Raw genomic sequence first — 20,740 nt, 5'->3', positions numbered from 1 at the left:
CTGTTTGCAACCCTGCGGTGCGTGTGTGCGCGTGCACGAACGTTAGAGAATGGGCACGCGCGTGCGCGGTAACGTGCGCATTGCTTTTAGGGTCCCAGTTTTAGGCAACAGTGTTTTGCGTCCCGGTTTGAGTGGCTGAAAATATGGTCACCCTAAGTCTACTCATTGTGCAGAATGTCCCATTTCAAGTTTTCAAACGTACAAAAGTATTTTGAAAATATCTACAAGCTCTACAATGCATTGCTTCGCAACACATTGTGAGCTTGTAGATCTGCTATTTTCAAATGACTGAAATGTAAATATAGGGCTGAAGTGGTTACTACGTTTTTTAATAATAATCTATAAATATAAAGTAAAATATAAATAATTGGAGTGGAATAAAAGAACATTTGAATCAGAGACGTATAGTGGACAAGAAGTAAAAGTAGGCTATTGCAAATTGAAAATATTCAAGTAAAGTAGCCTACAAATACCTCAAAATTCTACTGCTAGTCCTACAGCACTTAAGTCAATGTAAATGTTACTTTGCACCACTGTGAAATAGCCTACTAATAATAAAGCTGCGGTGGGGTTGAGTTCAAAGCACCGTCCTCCTCACACACTGACACAAGGAGCCGTGTTTGCACTCCCGACCAATTTATTGCCATATGAACATATGGCCAATATTTTTGTTTCACGTCACTCGCGGGCTTGGAAAACAAACACGCTCGTAATGTCAGCGAGTCGCGCATGCAGTGCAGGACGCACGGCCACTTGGGCAGCTATGCAAACGGCACTTGGACAATACGAGGGGGAAAAAGGGAGCACTTGCTTTCTGGGTATATAAAGCACATCAGGGGCTTATCTTTTGCACGCACTCCTGACTCCCATTTGGAGATATTTCATTAACTCTCTCTCTCTCTCTCTGCTCGATCCGTGCTGTGTTGTTAACGATCAGCCCCTTCCTTCCTTCCACCGACATATAGGTAAGCCAATTATAATTATGATCGCGTTAGTTTCCACAGACTGACTATAATATAGCTATTACCCTTTTTAAATATTATGTGTTTCCCCCCCTACCTCTAATATTGGCATGGTGAGTCTGTCTGATGAGCCTCTATCATGCATGCCTTAATTATACATTGAAAAAGTGGACAATTATTGTCAGAGTATAAAGTGATGTGTGTCCTGTGTTTAGCAGTGGTTCTCGTATCTTTTTCGTGTCAAGGACCCCTAAATTGACCCCTATTAGCCCCGTGGACCCCCATTTGAAAAAGATATGCCAGGGACCCCCCCCCCCAAGGACCCCCAGTTTGACATGGATTAGGTTATACGGACCCCCATTTAATGATATTTCTAACTCTGAGACACCAATTTGTATTGTAAAATCTATGTTCATTTAATTCTGAGAGTGTATAAATGAAACCAAATGGACCCTATAACGGGTCCATTTGGTTCCATTTGTACACTTATACAGACCCATAAGGTTCCTGGCTATCATTTAACTGGGGACCCCCTGGAAATCCCTCAAGGACCCCCGGGGGTCCCCGGACCCCACTTTGAGAACCAACGTTTTATTATAGCATTGCTTCTCTTGTGATTTTGAACGAATATCGAATTATACTCAGAATTAAGTGAACGCATTCTCAGACACTTTTTCCCCATGCACCTTTTTGCAACCTCTATACCTGTTTGACAGAGTAATGGTCTCTTTAGGCCTATATCAATTATAAAATGTATTACATTCTTCCACACCATGGCTGGTCTGAATAGGCCATGCAATTAAATAACTACAAGGCAGGCCTGCTATATATTTGCTGAAATGGATTATGGACACCTGTGATGACTCTTAGTGCTATAATATAACACATTTTGGCCTATATACATTTTACCAGCAAATAAACACTGCACTTACCATGAATATGTATTTAACATATCTGAATTATATTGTACAACAGTGGTTCTCAAAGTGGATTCCAGGGGGTTCCTTTAGGGGGGGTCTAAATTGCCCCATACAAGTCTGTAACTCTGACAGTGTACAAATGGAACCAAGTGGACCCTATAACATGTGTACCCTGTCAGAGTTAAGGAAGGGACTTGAAATTTGAAAGTTTGAGAAACACTGATTGTACAACAACACAGCGAAAAAAAGGTGTCACGTCTAATGTGTCGGCACCCCCTGCTGTTTCGCGGCGTCGCCGGCAGAGTCCGCTAGAACACCGCAGATGTCAACAGCTGTTAACGATACGACCGCACTCCAGCTGACTGTGCTCTCTCCTCCTCAACTAGAAGGGCAGGTTGTCTATACTGGTGCCATCATCATCATCTCTTTAGTGCAGCCCAAAGATCTGCGCCGTGGAGGAGGGCTTCGGGAAGTCGTAGAATCGCGTTTGCAAAGGGTGATGTGCAGCTGTGCGTAGGCCTAGCACAGCAGCAGCAGCAGCAGCAGTAGTACACTTGCACGCGGGCACAAATAATAAAGAGATATTTCTCCTGTGATTAATAATCCATGTCTCACGTAAGACTCCAGCGACAATGGCCCCCATGGTGTCATCATCATCATTGGGATATTGAAATAGGAAGTGATTAAAAAATAATAATACCTCCCCCCCTTTTAATTCGTCTCGCACTAACGCTAAACGATCGTGGCATGCACGAAAATGCACCGTTACAAATAAACCGGTTGGTGTGTTAACGTTAACAAATGGAGGGCGCCGTCTCCTCGGGCGCGGACGCGACTGCTAATCTCGCCGTGACATATTTAATCATTAGAGGGAAAAGGGGAAACGAATAAAGACCCCGGCGCTTTTTTTCCTTTTTTTTTTTTTTTTTGTTTTGCCCTGAAGCGAAGGAAAGGTGCCTGGGATTTTCTTCCCTGGGAGAGCGCGGGGCGACTCGTTCCAAAATGATTTGTGCCTCGGGGGCCGCGGCGCCCGGGGCCACGGCTTAGCCCCATAAATAAAACCGGGACTCGGCTTTACCTGCATATTATACATTATATAGAGCCTTTTAATCATGGGGCTAGGGGAGGAAATGTGCCTTGTCACTCTCCATTCATCACGGATCGGCTTTGATAAAGGGTTACCTTTATCAAACGCTGACGCTGTTTGCCCGCGGGGCGGCCCCGGAAAACATAGCTGAAATTCGGCGATTAAAGGGAGGTTGAATGAATGATCAACGTTATTATATTGGCCTTTCCCGCGGCGTTGCCGTTGCATTCAATCGAATATATATTTATTTAATCAAGCATATAAAGGCCCCTTTCTTCGCTTATTTGGGAACAATTGCACCCATGGAAATTTGGAAGAATGTAGGAAGGGAATTATTATAATTCATCCGTGGGGCATTTTTCTCTCCCTTTTTGTCCTCCTTATTTTTTCTTTTAGTTCATTTGAAAAATTAATTGTTTTTTTGCTCTGTTGTGGAATCGTGATTGAAAATCCGTTGGGACGTCCTAAGCTTCAACATCCTAAATAATAAACACCCTAACCAGCTTTAAAATGATAATAACCAGCTCTAACAGACAGAATATGATATAATATTGTTTGTTTCCTACTATCATTTCAACTATAGTATAGTAACTAGTAGGCCTAAAGCAGTCGTATTGTAGTAAGACACATTGGAAAACATTAAAATGTGAGAAATATAGTCTTAATACTCAATTGGTAATACTTTTCATTGGAGGGTCTTGTGACAACATGCTCTCACACCACAGCTGGTTCTGTTGAATCTTGATGAATCCGTAGCACGCACGCACGCACGCACGCACGCGCGCGCGCACACACACACACACACACACACACACACACACACACACACACACACACACACACACACACACACACACACACACACACACACACACCCTGGTCACTCCGAGAGAGTGCGAGGATGATAAGGTCCAGCTTGAGAAAGGCAGCTGTGTGTGTGTGTGTGTGTGTGTGTGTGTGTGTGTGTGTGTGTGTGTGTGTGTGTGTGTGTGTGTGTGTGTGTGTGTGTGTGTGTGTGCGTGCGTGCTGTGCAGCTGCATCCAGATTCTATACCTTTTCTTAATCAGAATAAAATGTCTTTGTTTATTATCAGTTCATTCACTCGTTGAGTCATTGAGTCAGTTTACTGGTAATACACAATAATAAACAATGGGCTAATACTAGTAGTATAGTGCTAGTAATACTAGTAATAATATTTATTATTATCATTATTGGTATGCTGAGTATAGGCCTGACTAATTCTATTAAGAATGATTTATTCTTACAATAAGTTAGGCCTACCTACATAATAAGTTTATGACTATAACCACCCTCAGTTTATAGCCTACTAGCCTATGGAACTATTCCATTATAAGTGATCAAATCCTCAATGCTAATTTTACTCCTAAGAAGAGTGTGTGTGTGTGTGTGTGTGTGTGTGTGTGTGTGTGTGTGTGTGTGTGTGTGTGTGTGTGTGTGTGTGTGTGTGTGTGTGTGTGTGTGTGTGTGTTGGATTTTCCCTTTTCTTTTCTCTTTATTTTAACCCCTCTCAGAGTTAAATGAACGCTGAGAATGTGAGTGAGTGGTGCTGTTTGAACAGTGGCGTCAGTTCAAGGTATGGCAACATGGCTGGTGTGGAAGGGGCACGTGCAAGACACCAGTCATGTTGCCATACCTTAGCAACAGGCACGATGATTCTATTTTACGCAGTATATATATATTGTTTTCCCTGTAGCCAAGGTATGGCAGCTGCCTTACCGTGCCATACCCAGTTGACGCCTCTGTGTTTGAACTACCTGTGTGTGTAAACAGGTAAACACACAGACGCTCTCCAAGTGAAGTACGAAGCACTTCAGGCTCATGTGGAACAACATCCACCTCCTTCTCTTCCCTCCAGTTCAGAACCTCCTCCCCGGTTCAACTGATCAAATACATCCCCGAGAACACGCTCCCATGCGCCGTGTCACCAAAAACTATCATCCTCCTCCCCCCAGCCCAGCCCCGGGCCCTGGTGGGCCTGAACCCCCTCCCTCCCTCCGTGTGTGTCCCTGGAACCCTTAATGCCACAAATAAGCATGGATAAGCTGAATGACACGCGTGGTAAAGTAAAGCTAAGATCTCCACGGTCCTGGGCTGCAAACACTGCAGAGCAAGGCTAAACCCAACGTTTGGTTTCCTCCGTCTCTCTCTCTCTCTCTCTCTCTCTCTCTCTCTCTCTCTCTCTCTCTCTCTCTCTCTCTCCTTATAAATATGTCCTGAAATCAGGACATTCGGTTGATTTCAGGACATTATTTTTTTTTAAACAAAATAAAAAGCTGAATGCTGTTATATAGGCTATTATACTTTTATAACCTTTAACCAGTCCCTTGTACAAGTGCCCTGGTCAATTAGCCAATTAGAGGCGGGAATATTTCACAAGTTCAATGGTAAAAAACTAAAACAAAGACCAAACTAAATAAACATGCAAACTCTAGGCCTATACCATGCCACCACTCAAGTGGGAGCTTAAAATCCTCGGGCGGCCCAGCTTCTAGTATAGGCTTAATAATAACGAAGAAAAACAAAAACACATAACTGCATACGACCAAATATTGTGGAAAGATTCCCGGTGTGAACCTCCGTGCCCTGGCCGGGCCGGGCACCGAGGTCGCTCACACGGAGGGTTTAAGCCACGCATCAGCATCGCTTCTTTTGGTGGATCAGGTCAATAACCTCTCTCTCTCTCTCTCTCTCTCTCTCTCTCTCTCTCTCTCTCTCTCTCTCTCTCTCTCTCTCTCTCTCTCTCTCTCAGCTCTCTCTCTCTCCTTCTCTCTCGTTCACCTCAATGGAGCCATTCATTGCGGGACGCAGGGACCTGTGATTAATTCTGCCCAAGTCCCGAGAAATATTTACTTTAGGCCTAATGGGTCAGGTGGTGATGACGCTGTGTCAGTCATTGCACACAGAGAAGCTGCTATAGTTACAGCCCAATGATATAGATATGTTTAAATTAAAGAAATAACATGATTGCGTTTATTAATAGGGTATAAACATCAATTTAATAATAACAATACATGTATTTTATATGAGCTATTATGATTATGATTATTATGATTAATTTTATTATTATTTTGCTTGTTATATTTGTGTTATTGATAATTCAGGCCTCATATCAATAAGAGTTATTTTGGATGCAGTGTAAGGCCTGGTTATAAAAATGTAAAAAACACACAATAGCAATTAAATACAAAGGCACAAGAAGATAGATGCTATATTTCCAGGAGTTGCCTGCGTGTGCGTGCGCGCGCGCGTGTGCGGAGATGAAGGAGTTTTCCTTAATATTGTGGCAAAAGGCTTGGTGGATTGAATGAAGAGATATAGTCCATTGAAAGCGGTTGAATGCCATGACAACTCGGAACAAGCTCAGATTTATTCCACACAGTTAGGAAGCATTGTGCCGCGGGGCGTCAATCATCCATTATTTCACCGCAGAAATAAATGCAAAAAAGGAGGAGAGGAGGCGAGAGAGAGAAAAAACTAGCTGGCGGGACAAAAGCATCCAACAGGAGCCGGACATTTGTCTACATTTCCCCCATTGTCTGCAGCTTAGCAATCGGTTTGTATTTGTGTTTGGCCCCGGTACCCGACGACCACCCAGGATGAGCAGCCTTGGAGCAGCTAGAGAGAGACACAGAGAGAGACACACAGAGAGAGAGGAGAGAGGGGGGACTTTAGAAGAAAAAAACCTGAAAACATTGTCACCCACATCACATACTGGAGAGGAGGCGACATGGGAGTGACTGAGAGAGAGAGTGAGAGAGAGAGAGAGAGAGAGAGGAGAGGGGACACAAGTGAAAGTGAAAAGTCTGGAAGAGGGAAGGAAAATAGAGCGTGGAGTTGATTTACTCCGCAGTACGACGGTGTCGTTTGTCGAAAATGAGGCAGATCTACTGACAGCTTAACCTTGTATAGGTTTGTTCTTTTTTTTCTCCCCAAGCGACGCTGACAAATCCGACAGTGCGAGCTTGCATTGCAACAACTCCAAAAGAGACAATACAAACAATGATTAGTGGTCAGCTGCTCTCAAGAAAAACGCGAGGTTGAGCACTTAAAAAACAACGGACAAAATTGTGGCCTAAACTACGTATAGGCTACTCTAAAAATATATATATACAAATAAAATAGGCTAATAATAAATATGACAAAAGGGACATAACATCGTGGCGTCCATTGGCTTAAGGTGATGTGGAAAATATGCACAGGAACGAATAAAAAATGTGCAAAGCAAATGGGCCTATAATCAATGGTGCGCGACCTGCTGGTATAATATTGACTGTTATACCTTATTTTTTAATTATTAATATTAAGATTATTATTATTATTATTGTTATTATTATTATTGCATTATTTGTTCTATTCATTTGAACTTTATTTGTAACACACGCGTGCATGGATCAACTGGAGAAATTAAAATATATATATACATATTGTTTTCACGGTTGTTATTATTATCATATTATTTTCTTATATCATCTTCTCCATATAATTGTCCATGGCTCATTTGTCTGCATGGGCCTTTGCTCTCCTGAATGCTTGCTTAGTGTTTTCAAACAAACAGAGACTCTCGTCCCTAAGCCCTGGCAAAAATATTGACAGAAAAGGTTTACATAAATTAGCCCCCGAAATGTTGAACAAAAGCTCCTCTTTCCTGCAGTGGATCCCATCTAGAAGAAAAAACCAAACAAAACAAAGAACCTAACACTTTTGTGCTCCAACCCTAGAATGCAGATTCCGTCGTAGAGTTTTTTTTGGTTCATTAATATTATTAGCACAAAATATTGGCGGAGAGCATAACGCAAAAAAAAAAAAAAAAAAAAAGGAAAAGAAAAGAAAAAAGAAGAATCGTTTTCCGGAGCAATTTGTTAAAACGGGGCTTTTGAGTATTCCCGAGTATAACGCTACTTGGAGGCCCTTTGTATGTAAATAGGGTGTAAAAAAGGCCCTCCCCATCTTTGTAATTAATTGACACGTTACACCACTCATCATGTTCTGAAGCACCAATGGTAGAGGCTCGGATCTCCCCAAAACCCACAATTTCACATCTGCAAACACTGTCTTCATCCACTTGACTCCTAAGACCCGCCCACACGTGGCCAACCTTTTTGCTTTTTAATGCTTTTTCACTGCAGGTTCATGTGTTGAGACCAACCTTATATGGACCGCGCGGGCCGGTAATGGTTTATTTCCCCTGTAAGCACCACCACAGCAGTAGCACAGCCATAGCGTCCATGAGCCAGATCTAGCACTTCAGCCACTTTGGCACTCTTCCTCCTCCACTATTGGACTTAACAACAGAACCAACCAACCACCCGAACGAACCAACCGGCGTACTGCCTCTTTCCTCGCAGGCGATGAACGCTTAATATGGACAGTAGTGGCTCGTGATTTGATTTTGACTGTCTAGTAGTTATATCAGCGTTATAGCGAAAGAAGAAGCGGCTCGTATAAAGTACAGTGATCTATATATTTTCTGAAACATCGCCTTGTCTCTTTTTTTCCCTTTTCCCTTTTTTTTTTTTTTTTGGTCTGTGTTTTTCTATCAAGAAACAGCGGATTGCCCATCACACCGGACCAAGCAGCAACTTTGCTCCCCTATAGTAGCTGCATTGACGCCCCGTCTCCAGAACATGTCGCTGAGCAGCGCCACCAAGACGGGCTTCTCTGTGAAGGACATTCTGGACCTGCCCGACACGAACGATGAAGACGGATCTATCACGGGGGCGGAGGAGGACAACGAGGGCTCCGAGACCGCGTCCACCACGACGAAGACTGCGGGAGTTTTGGTGCAAAGTCCGCTGGAAAGCGTTCCCGGTCTGCCTTTAAAGAACCCGTTTTATGACAGTAGTGACAATCCTTACACGCGATGGCTCGCCACGACGGATAGCATTCAGTATTCATGTAAGTATTGTCCTATATAAGAGAAAAACAATGATCTTATTGCTTTATGGAGCTACATAATATAGTGACTTTTCCCTGAAAATGTAATATTTGATAGAATCCATGCAGATGGATTCGTGGTTCATTTTTATGCACAAGTGCACCGCACTGCTCTCTCGTCATCTCGAGGCGCTAAAGCTCAACAATTGTTTTAGTGCATGTTATGTAGATTCATATTTGATCCACGGTGCGCACATGCATGCATGGAGGAAAACCATGATTTAATATGTAATCCATAGAGAGAGCGTGCGTGCGTGCGTGCACGCATGCATGGTGGAAAAACCGTGATTTTTCACGCCGGTTTTATCTGGGCTGGGAACTATTATGAACCTTTAGACTCTGCATTCTATGCGGATTTACGGGCAGACAATACGAGCTTTGATGCTCCAGTGAAGAGACTTTGACTAATGGTTCAGCTCTCTCCACATTACAGAAAAAAATCCTAATTTAGCCACGACGGTGTTGCTTGCCGAATATATATGATTTTTCGACAAGCACACGTGCAATGAAGTATATGAATTACATATCAAGCTTGAGAATTATTTGATCTATTCGTACTTTTTATTATTATTATAAAAAAATAAGAAAAAAAACATTATACCGTTTGTGATGCAAGTTGCAACAATACACTTTTTAACCACTTGAACCCATTCATATTCTGAGGAACATTAGCCAAAAATAGCAGAGCTACAAGCTCACAATGTAACAAAATGCGAAGCAATAGATTGGCTATTTTTGGCAAAGAGAGATTTGGTGTAGAAGACGGACAAAAGGGGTCCAAGTAGCCTCCAGTTGCAACTCGTGTCCGTTTTTTTTCTCGGAACAGAGCTGGGTTTAAGCAGGTTAAATACTTATGTCAACTTTGCAGTATAACGGATAGAGGATACATCATGTGCATTGTCTTGGTGAAATGTCCAACAACGGGCCCTGGCATCGTTTTTTATTTATATAATGTCATCATTTTCACAGTGTTTGTGTTTTGCGCAGTGCACGGCCTGTCCGCCGGCTCCCACGCGGACTCGGCCAAGTCGCCGGAACCCTCCGCGGACGAGTCCCCGGACCAGGACAAGGAGACCTCGAGCAACGGCGGCAGCGACTCGGGCAAGAAGCGCAAGCGGAGGGTGCTGTTCTCCAAGGCGCAGACCTACGAGCTGGAGCGGCGGTTCAGGCAGCAGCGGTACCTCTCCGCGCCGGAGAGGGAGCACCTCGCCAGCCTGATCCGCCTGACGCCGACCCAAGTGAAAATCTGGTTCCAGAACCACCGGTACAAAATGAAGCGGGCCCGCGCCGAAAAAGGTATGGAAGTGACCCACCTCCCGTCCCCCAGGCGGGTGGCCGTGCCGGTGTTAGTCAGGGACGGGAAGCCTTGTCACACTCTTAAAGCTCAGGACTTGGCGGCCACTTTTCAGGCTGGGATCCCCTTCTCGGCGTATAGCGCCCAGTCGCTCCAACACATGCAATATAACGCGCAATACAGCGCCGCCGCCGCAGCAGCGTCGCAATTCCCCTCAGCGCATCACTTGGTGCAAACGCAACAGTGGACTTGGTGAAAAAAAAACAATATATAAACAAACAAAAAAACCACAAACAAACAAAGACTGGCGAGCTGCCTTTTGAGAGCACAATAGGGAGTTCACGACAAAGTAAAAAGACTTTTCATTCTTTGCAGCTTTGACCCTTATATCGTTTTATTCGGGGCTCAATGTGTGCGCCGTGTTTACATGTTTTCGTAAAAAAAAGGAAAAAAAGAGAACTTTGGGTTCGAAACAAGACTTGGGTCCTGCCTCCTCCTCCTCCCTATAGATTTAAAGAATGTCAAAAAAAATGCTCTTGTGATCTTATTTTTTATTTTATTTTTTTGTAAAGTATGTTGTGTGTTGTAGAAGAAAAAAAAACAATGTTTTCTTTTTGTCCTTCCGTGTTATCAGCACGTACAAAACCACTTTATAATTATAGAAGAATTTTTAATTTCATTATTGCTTCTTTTATGGACCGAAAATATTTATGGCCACGAATAAACATTGGCAACTTTTAGCTCTTCTTCTTTCATTTGTTTTCATTTTGTTCCTGTAAATAACTTTGTGGCGATTGTTTTGCAACCTATAGAACGGTTTGAGGAGCGCTTATATAGCTGCATAGGCCTATTATATATTTCCCAAAACATAATTACGGTTTTACTGCTGCCGTGTCAAGTTTTCCATTATGTGAACAAGTTTAAGTCCGCGCGTTGATGGTGGTATAATATCCCCGTTTTTATAAGGATTTTAATAAAAACAAAAATGATGTGTTTCAGAAATTACGCTTTTTTTTAGGGTTTACGTGTCCTATATTGGATTTGATTAGCTTTGAATAGAGTGCGTAAACTGCGTAATGGTGATGTGTTTAGACGCTATAGAGCCAGTTTGCTTTAAGTGGCAGAGAATGGATTTTGGGGCTGTGTCCTGTGTGAATAAATCTCCCACTCGCGCACTTGAATTCTTTTTTTCCTTTGAGCCAAATTTAATCCGAAGAATTTTTTTCCCCCTATACGAAATGGATCCACCTCCTTAATAAAGAGGCCGGCGTTCACTTTGTGTGGAAATGGGACTAAAATCCACTCACTTAATAGAAGAGGGCTTCTTCAAGCTAAGAAGCTATTGAGCGCAAAGCTCTCCTTATTTTAGTAAACCCCACACAACCGCTCGCGACCAAGAGCGCGCGTGTGGACTGGTGGGTAGGCTATAGGATTTATTTACAAATGAATGCAACAAATGTGTTATAATGTTGTTATAAGGGAGTTATAGGAACGTTTATACATCATTATTTGAGCAGGAATAATCAATAAGTCGGCAGCCTTTATTAAAATACCCGACACTGCACACGCGGTCTTAATTTTGATGTTTTAAATTGGAGTAGTTCACCCCAAAAATGACTTATTTTGTATCGATTACTAACCAATGGAGACTTGTGTTTTTTGTTGCATTCTAAGACGATCATTTGATTACAATAAATGTATCCCCATTGATGCCGGATGGAGACACAAACGCATTTGCGTTATAAATTATTGTCTTAAGAATGCAACAAACTAAAAAAATATTAAACTCAAGTCTCCATAGGGTGAAAAATCAATAGAAAAAAATTTCATTTTGGAGGTGAACTAGGCTATATACTCCTTTAATATCGGGGATATTGTTGATATCATTATTAAAGTTAATAGGGTGGATTGTAGCTCATTTGTGTCAAAACTCAACCCAGAACCAGGGCACACAACTGGTGGTCCCCAGTGAATCACACGGGGGCGCATTGCGGATTATCGAGACTCGATTGAATATCTTGGGCAAATATGATAACCAGTCGAACAAAAAAATCCATGCATTCTGTTTGTCCGAGAGCCTAAAATCTCACAACAGATGTTAGAGTCGCCCCTATTATCGCTAAACAAACAGGCTAAATTGACAAGATTTGCTAATTATTTACAGGATTGGGTCTCGGGGGGAGCTTGGTGGTGCCTTTTGTGGGACATCGGAGACTCAATTTGTCACAAAAAGGGGGTCTGTGTTTGAGTACCGGGTGAACACATGACATGAGGGCTAAATAAGATGTCAATATCCTGACGTTTCAGTTATTTTTTTAGTTTCTTCGCCACAGTGAATATAAATATCACGTGCCGTTCAATATACGGGTTCGCCGTATAAATGTCCCGAAAGAAAGCCTCGAATTAAATTAGCTAATTCATTTTAGTTGCAAAAAAACACTGAAAGTGTATGAATTACTGTAGCCTATATGCTGTGCACGTATACACTATAGTACATCAGTGTAACAGTGAATTTAACACTATACGGGAGGCTTGCCGACGGATTTGGATTACTAGCCTGATTATTAGCCTGTTGTTGCAGCAGCAAGATCCAGAACGGACATCCCATCTATGGCCAATAAGACATGATCACTCAATGCAATCACTGCCATTTCCCCTCAGATTTATACCCGCGTGCTCTGTCTGACGGGGCAGTTTTGTGCACTAAATACTAAGCTAATATAGGCAGGCTACACTCACGCGACACACACACACACACACACACACACACACACACACACACACACACACACACACACACACACACACACACACACACACACACACACACACACACACACACACACACACACACACACACACACACACACACACACACACAGGCCCCGCGGGGCCGTGCGTGCAGTTTCCCTGCGTGTTAGTATAGGCGTTCATAGTTCATACGAACGAGGATGCGGTTCATCTGAGTCCGAGGTTTTGGTTGTGGTTGTGGGCGTTGTTTTAACAGTGACTGACAGCGTAGACAGACTGTCAGAGATTCTGCAGGTCCGCATTTTGTACCGGTGGTTCTGGAACCAGATTTTCACTTGGGTCGGCGTCAGGCGGATCAGACCGCCAAAAGTCCACCAAAAGTGTCAATGGATCAGGGAGAAGATGAATCGTTGCATGTTTTTCATTTTTATTTGTTTTACATTTTATTGCAGAGAGGCCCTTGTGACCTCGTCATAGTGAAAACAGCCGATCTACAAGCCCACATCACTTGTGTGCTTGTAGATCTGCTATTTTCACTAGTTTTGTGCGACAGACTTGTATGATGAAGCAGGGCTTTAAGATTAGGACGGACGATTGGTTCACTAGCAAAAATCCTCATGTGTCAATTCCAACTCTCTCGTGGTTTGAATTGACACCGAGGATTTTCACTAGTGATATTTCCATATGGGCAGCTGTGGACCCCGAACTAGAGGACAGAAAGGGATCTCTCTCTCTCCTCTCTCTGTTATAATACAAACCCCAAATTGTGGTCCGGGGGGCTTTTCAAATAAAGCATTGTTGTCTCTCAAAGAAAAACGAATTAAAAATTCGCGCTATATCTATTCTAGAAGCCCCTCCATTCACAGATAAACAGGGAGTCGTTCATCCTTGATAGAGCCTATGCTAACACGCGCAACAACAGCGCCCTTATTTGCAGCCTCCCCAAAGACTCAAAGAGTGATTATTGTCTGACGAATGGACGGTCCGCGGTCGCTGCTAGCGAAAAACTATTTCCAAACTCCTTTAAATTCACAGACACTGTTCTTCCTTGTTTGCTTTGAGCCCAAGTGGTGCGTTGGCCTTTTCTAAAGTGGCTTCATGGAAACCATTTTTTTTTACGACGCGATTTTTTATGAATAGACATCCGCATATCTGGATATATATATGGGCGATTTTTATATATATGGGTGACATTTGTCACCCATTAAATGTCACGTATATACGCCCTGAATCACCGGCGGGATCTCTTAAATTATTGGCAAAGGTAGGCTATAGTGTTGGCATTTTAAACGTGCAAGTAGCCTATTTGATACCCTAGGCTATTAGTTGCAGCTGCAAGTAAACACCTTTTTTATTCTAAATGTAAATACAGAGGCGTCAATTGGGTATGGCAAGCTATGACACCTGCCATACCTAGGCTTGGCTACAGGGGGGGAAACATTAAATGTACCTTTTAAAATAAATTCATCGTGCCTGTTGCTAAGGTATGGCAACATGACTGGTGTCTTGCACGCGCGCGAGGGCGCGCGTGCAAGACACCAGTCATGTTGCCATACCTTAGCTTTTTCTGAACTGACGCCACTGCGTAAATATGCCTTAGTTGGAAGGATACGTTTTTTGGATGCTGTTTTCCCCCCGTGGGAAGATGTTGATAGACTCGTTAGCAGGTCTGGTGGACTAGCTTACTAATAGGACGTATTTCGATAAACAAATACCGAATCAATTGATTCAAAGCGCGTGAGGCATATAGGCGACCAATGTCATCCAATATCATACGGACATATGGCCTGTTTGCTGCCCATTTGTAATAATTCCAATGTTAGGCTATGCCTTCTCTTTTCTCAATGTGACACACACACACACACACACACACACACACACACACACACACACACACACACACACACACACACACACACACACACACTATTATGATTATAATTCAATTATTATTATTATTATTTCTCGAAAAGCCAAGGTGACAGTGACACTAGACTTCTTCTAAAAAGGCTGCTTCTTCTAAAAAGGCTGCACACTCTGCTATACAGATATCAGATACATTCACGGAGGACAATATATTGGATAGGCCTACTTATACCGTTTTTATTATCATGATTCCAAAGTGATGTGACCAAAGCAGCGGTTATGTATCTTAAATAAACTCATACACAGAAATAACACGCATCTTATTCTTAGCGTTGCACCGCCCAGCCACCACCATTAAACAATAGTCCAGGAAATCTGCACTTTGGGACACCATAGATCTTCGTCATCCTGCCATTTGAACCTCGACATGAATCATATTCTATCATGTACATCTCCAAATAAACGAGGATTTCAAAGCTATAATAAGCGGCGCTTTCATTTAAAGGAAGCAATCTGGTTTTATTGCCTTAAAGAAGATCCAGATTAGATCCACCGTGACACCGCGTGCAGATATTAAAGAGAGAGAGAGAGAGAGAGAGAGAGAGAGAGAGAGAGAGAGAGAGAGAGAGAGAGAGAGAGAGAGAGAGAGAGAGAGAAGGGGGGTAGAGAGATGGAAAGAGGAAGAATAGAAAATGCAACCTCTCCAAATATGAAGGGACATGATGTTATACGCCTGGTTGCCACTAGATGGAAGCAGAAGTCTATAGTTGGCGTCCCGGCAAATATTCTATAAACTTCTTGCTTCAGCACAGCTTCACATTTTACTCGTCGTATCGTGTTGTTCAGATAATTGCACACAACATAAAATATTGATGATAAAATAATTAAATAAACAATTAATCCTTCTATATTCTCTCATAATTAACTCTCATAACTTAACTGGCATCCATGTTCATTTAGATGATGGACATCGCATTTGAGAACACTGTTTGTTGCTAATAATAATCATTATATTTTATAATATAGGCATATAAGAGAGAGAGAGAGAGAGAGAGAGGGAGGGAGAGGGAGAGGGAGAGGGAGGGAGGGAGAGAGGGGGGAGGGAGGGAGAGAGGGGGAGAGGGGGAGAGAGAGAGAGAGAGAGAGAGAGAGAGAGAGAGAGAGAGAGAGAGAGAGAGAGAGAGAGAGAGAGAGAGAGAGAGAGAGAGAGAGAGAACGTGTCAGGGTAAATCCGCGGTGTGGCGCAACAGGATAAGAGACAACCAATCGCCTCTACATGGGATTGGGAATGTACGATCTGGATCTATCTGGTAAATACTCAGAAAGGAATTCCAAGGCTGTTAATAGCTAGCCTATTAGGCCTAGGCTACTCAGTGGTCAAACGCGCGGATCCCTAACAATTAACAAATCAATTAAAAAAATGTAGACATGTTTATTTCATATAAGTTTAACCAATAGATATTTAGCCTAGTATAAGTTATCAATTGCAACCGGTGTATCAAATTAGGCAACGGTTTCAACTGTTCTAGTCCTAACGACATAATATATTAATAATGTTGTTGTTGTTAATAATAATAACAATAATCATATTATTTGCTCAATTCAAAAACATTTTCAAAAGATCTGTGAGAGACACGCCCAGTATATTGTGGTACACTTTTGATTAATAGCCATACAGACATTTGATTGATTGATTGAATACTTTATTAGAAGTTTGCATAGGAAAAGGTACAGGACAGTACAGTTCATTCATAAAGACCACAAGAAAGCTGTTAGGCTTGTTTGCATTGGGTTCCCTTTATACTCAATTCATACAACATTTAAATTACAGACAAATAAAACACAGGCTACTATGCTAAAAATATCATAAGACAGTCGGAAAATAAAACAAGAAATAAATAGTATTTACAGTATAAAAAAAAAAGAAAAAAAGGTCAGGGGTAGGTAAGGATAGGCTTTGTCTTGATGTAATTTGACCCACAGTTTAGCTCTATGACATACTGACTTGCTACCTTAGACTATAGGTTGGCCTAAATCTAAACATATAAGACAAATACAAATTTGGTTCCTTTTCTTTCATGTAAAGTGACTTTGGGATGGCCTACTTAGAAAATCGATACATACATCTGAGCTATTGTTAGGAGTGAAAATATGAATGTGGACTCGTGCCCATATAATGAATAGGCTTAATTTATACTCCATCACAAGAGGGCGTAGCTTGCCAAAAAAAGAGAGCAGGTCTCCATTGAAGCTGTGATAGTTAGCTTGTAGGTCACTTCTTTGAATGAGAGCAGCCTCGTTCACCAGAGTGGAATGAAGTCACTTGAAAATCCTTCACATTGCAACGATTTCTGGAAGTAAGAAGCCTAATTTATGCCTAATTTATGGCAGACCTTGATGTTAGCTTATTTGTAAAGTAGGCTAACTAAGAAGACTACATTTACTCAGTCTGTATTTAAGTACAATTTCGGGTAGGCTATTACTGGAGAGTTTCCAATTTCCTAGTTCCCAGTTTCTACTTATCTCAGGGGAAAATATTGTAGGCTACTTTTACTCCACTACAATTAGTGAAAACCTTAGTCACAACACAAGTTACTTTGTAGATTTATTATTTATTAATTTATTATTATTACAAAACATACATTAACCACTTCAGCCAATCAGCCCTATATACATTTTGGACATTTGTGAATAGCCGATCTACAAGCTCACGATGCAACACAATAGCATTGTGAGCTTGTAGATCTCCTATTTTCAATTTGAAACGGGACACTCACACTGCACAATGAGTATCCTACTTTTACAGTTACTTTTGGTAGGCTAGACCTACTAGGCCTACATTTTGATGCCAACACTACTTTTACTCAAGTCAATTCTGAATTCCGGACTTTTACTTGTAACATCGTTTTTCTACATTGCAGTGTGTTGATACTTTTACTTAAGTAACAATGTGAGTACTTTTTCCACCACTGGTGGTAATGGACCATACCAGGCTTGATTCCTGATTCAGGCCAATGTGGGAGGAGTCAGGAAGACCGCCATGACGTCACAGAGAGGACCATCGGAGGGGACGCCGTGACCGTCGCACCTATAGGGGGCGTCATTGTGTCGTGAACACGCTGCACAGTTGGGGGTCTTCAACTCTGAGTTCTGTTTACTTTAAGACAGTGGTTCTCAAACTTTTTCATGTCAAGGACCCCCAAAAGAAGATTTTCACGGCACTAGCAGTGATGCTCAGTCATTTTAATTTCAAGGACCCCTAGTTTGACATATATTAGGGTTACGGACACCCATTTAATGGCCTTTCTATCTCTGAGACCCCAATTTATATTGTAAAATCAATGTTAATTTATAACAGGTCCATTTGGTTCCATTTGGCTACACTCTCTGAGTTACAGATCCATAAGGGTCCATTTGGTTCCTAACTATCATTTAGCTGGGGACCCCCAGGAACTCTCTCAATGACCCCACTTTGAGAACCAATGCTTTAAGATGACAAATATATAATTTAGAAGCACACAAAACACAACAAGTGTTCAGATTAGTGGGACTGAATTATACTGGGATTATAGTGGATTGTTTTATGGCACATTAGGTAAGGACACCACTAATGTCACATGGACTAAAGTGCTACAGTAGTTGTGTACTGTACAAGATGGAGTTGCAGTCAGGTGGGTTTTGTATGCGTACAGTATATGTCACAACAACATTTCCAATAACAAATTGTTTGCTACATAAGTGAAAAACTATTATTTTATTAATCGGTCTTGTATTGTTGTGATGGAAAAAGTGTGTGTGTGTGTGTGTGTGTGTGTGTGTGTGTGTGTGTGTGTGTGTGTGTGTGTGTGTGTGTGTGTGTGTGTGTGTGTGTGTGTGTGTGCGTGCGTGCGTGCGTGCGTGCGTGCGTGCGTGCGTGCGTGCGTGCGTGCGTGCGGACAGCACTCCATTTGTACAGTGAGTAAATGTTTTTAATGTAAAATAAATAACAACCACGATTTTACAGTGTATAGGCCTACCGTTGCTGTCAGGCAAACCCCATGTATCCATGTTTTCAATTCTAATGTTTTTTCTTTCTTTTTTTTAATGTAAATTAATTTCTTACTTTGTCACAGTGTCACATGCACGAGAGTATAGCAAAGATCTGTTGTTTTTGGTGAAGAGATTTGGTGTAGACTGAAAAAGAAGGCACCAAGTACAGAGCAACCATTTTACAAAACTAGAGGATCTGATTGATTGATTGATTGATTGATTGATTGATTGATTGATTGATTGCTTGATTGATTCATTGATTGATTCATTGATTAGTTTATTTTCGTGTCCTGCACACGGAGTGCCCAATCCTCATGGGTTTATAAGACACCATTACAAGTTTACAATATGTTTTACAATATAGTCACACATTCAGTTTTATACATTTCAGAATTATACAGTATTTTGTCTTCTCTCCCAAGCTTGACAAACAAAATCTGACACAACAAAAGCTCCTTTGACAAGTTTTTCATAATCATTTAAGTCAAGGAAATCATCACAGATGGAAGACATCTTATTAACAAATACCTCTCTTATATCATCATATTTAGGACAATAAAACAAAAAGTGAACGTCATTTTCAATTTCACCAAGTTCACAGAACAAACAACATCTCTCCTCCTCTGGGGTGGCATTGAACCTGCCTGTCTCCAGAGCTAATCAAGTCACTGTTTCCCAAGCACTGGGTCGGGACCCATTTGTGGGTCACGGACACATTTTTATGGGTCCCTTAAAGGAGTAGTTCACCCCAAAATGACTTTTTATCTGTTGATTACTCACGCCATGGAGACTTGAGTTCACTAATATTTTTTGTTTTTTGTTGCATTCCAAAGTAAAAGAATTGATGGCAAAAAATGTACCCCCATTTATTCCGGATGGGGACCCAGATCCATTCAGGTCCCCATCCAGATTCAATGGGGGTAAATTTACAATAATCACATTTTTGTCTTAGGAATGCAACAAATCTTTTTTTATTTTTATTATTATTATTATTTATTTTTAATTGAACTCAAGTCTCCATGGCGTGATTAATCAATAGAAGAAAAGTCATTTTGGGGGTGAACTACTCCTTTAAGATTTTCATGAATAAAAGAAAAATATATAAAGAGGTTTCTAAGTAATTCAATCAATAAATAAAATAAAAATCTAAGAAATTCCAGAAATTAGAAAACAAATGTTTAAGAAGTGATGAAAATAGCCGATCTACAAGTAGATAGTGTAGATCTGCTGTATTCACTAGTTTGGGTCCTGGGCAAAAGTCTGATTTCTCTTTTTGGGTCTCGAGCCAAAGAGTTTGGGAACCACTGGTGGTTAAACTGAGGGTGACTCTGCGTCTGCGGCCTCCCTGGACTTGCATAACAGCACCCACTTTGAGAAAACCCTTGCTCTAGCACAGGGGCCTTCAACGTTTTCAGGCCAAGGACCCCTTAGCTGAGAGAGAGATGAAGCAGGGACCCCCACAACCTTTTTTCATAGATTCCATATAGTTTCATCGTTTGACAGCACAATCGTCAGAGTATTCTTTTTTCATGTCCATTTGTGTTTTCAGATATTTAACCCTCTGAAGCGTAAAAAAACTTGACCTTTCACTCTGTACTTGGTCCCTTAGTTCCCTTCTACACCAAACCTCTTTGCCGAAAATAGCCGATCTACAAGCTCACAACGCCTCGCAGCGCAACGCTTGCAGATCTGCTATTTTTGGCCAAAGTTCTGAACGCTAGGGTTCAAGTGGTTAATGTAAAAAAGGAGAAAAAAAGTTTCTATCACACAAAGATTTGGAGGACCCCCAGTTCGGGACCCCTAGCAGCATCATGTGTTTTCTGCACAGTGAAAGCCTTAGTGGTGCATGCAGGGGCGGAGCTATAGGGGAAGCAGC

The 20,740-nt window shown here is 41.8% G+C and overlaps 2 protein-coding genes across 4 annotated transcripts in view; both read left to right on the top strand.

Moving 5' to 3' along the window:
• The window catches only part of ralgapa2 (Ral GTPase activating protein catalytic subunit alpha 2), a gene marked incomplete at its 3' end in the record, with an annotated part of 559,582 nt that overhangs the window by 2,652 nt on the left and 536,190 nt on the right, over nucleotides 1–20,740 (top strand). The window lies entirely within an intron of this gene.
• Nucleotides 8,615–10,474, top strand: nkx2.2a (NK2 homeobox 2a; the record flags this gene model as incomplete). 3 transcript variants are annotated; one of them, XM_080750528.1, is made up of 2 exons in its annotated part: nucleotides 8,615–8,885; nucleotides 9,912–10,474. In XM_080750528.1, the coding sequence occupies 2 exons, from the start codon at nucleotides 8,615–8,617 to the stop codon at nucleotides 10,472–10,474; spliced, it is 834 nt and encodes a 277-aa protein (XP_080606654.1). The 3 variants fall into 3 exon arrangements, with proteins under 3 accessions (XP_080606654.1, XP_080606653.1, XP_080606652.1); XM_080750527.1 differs by having other exon boundaries at nucleotides 9,894–10,474; XM_080750526.1 differs by having other exon boundaries at nucleotides 8,615–8,894; nucleotides 9,894–10,474.

This window comes from Nannobrachium achirus, assembly GCF_963921795.1.
Source record: "Nannobrachium achirus genome assembly, chromosome: 20".
Taxonomy (NCBI): Eukaryota; Metazoa; Chordata; class Actinopteri; order Myctophiformes; family Myctophidae; genus Nannobrachium; species Nannobrachium achirus.
The sequence above is the reverse complement of the archived record's forward strand: the minus strand, read 5'-3'. Positions and strand labels throughout refer to the sequence as shown.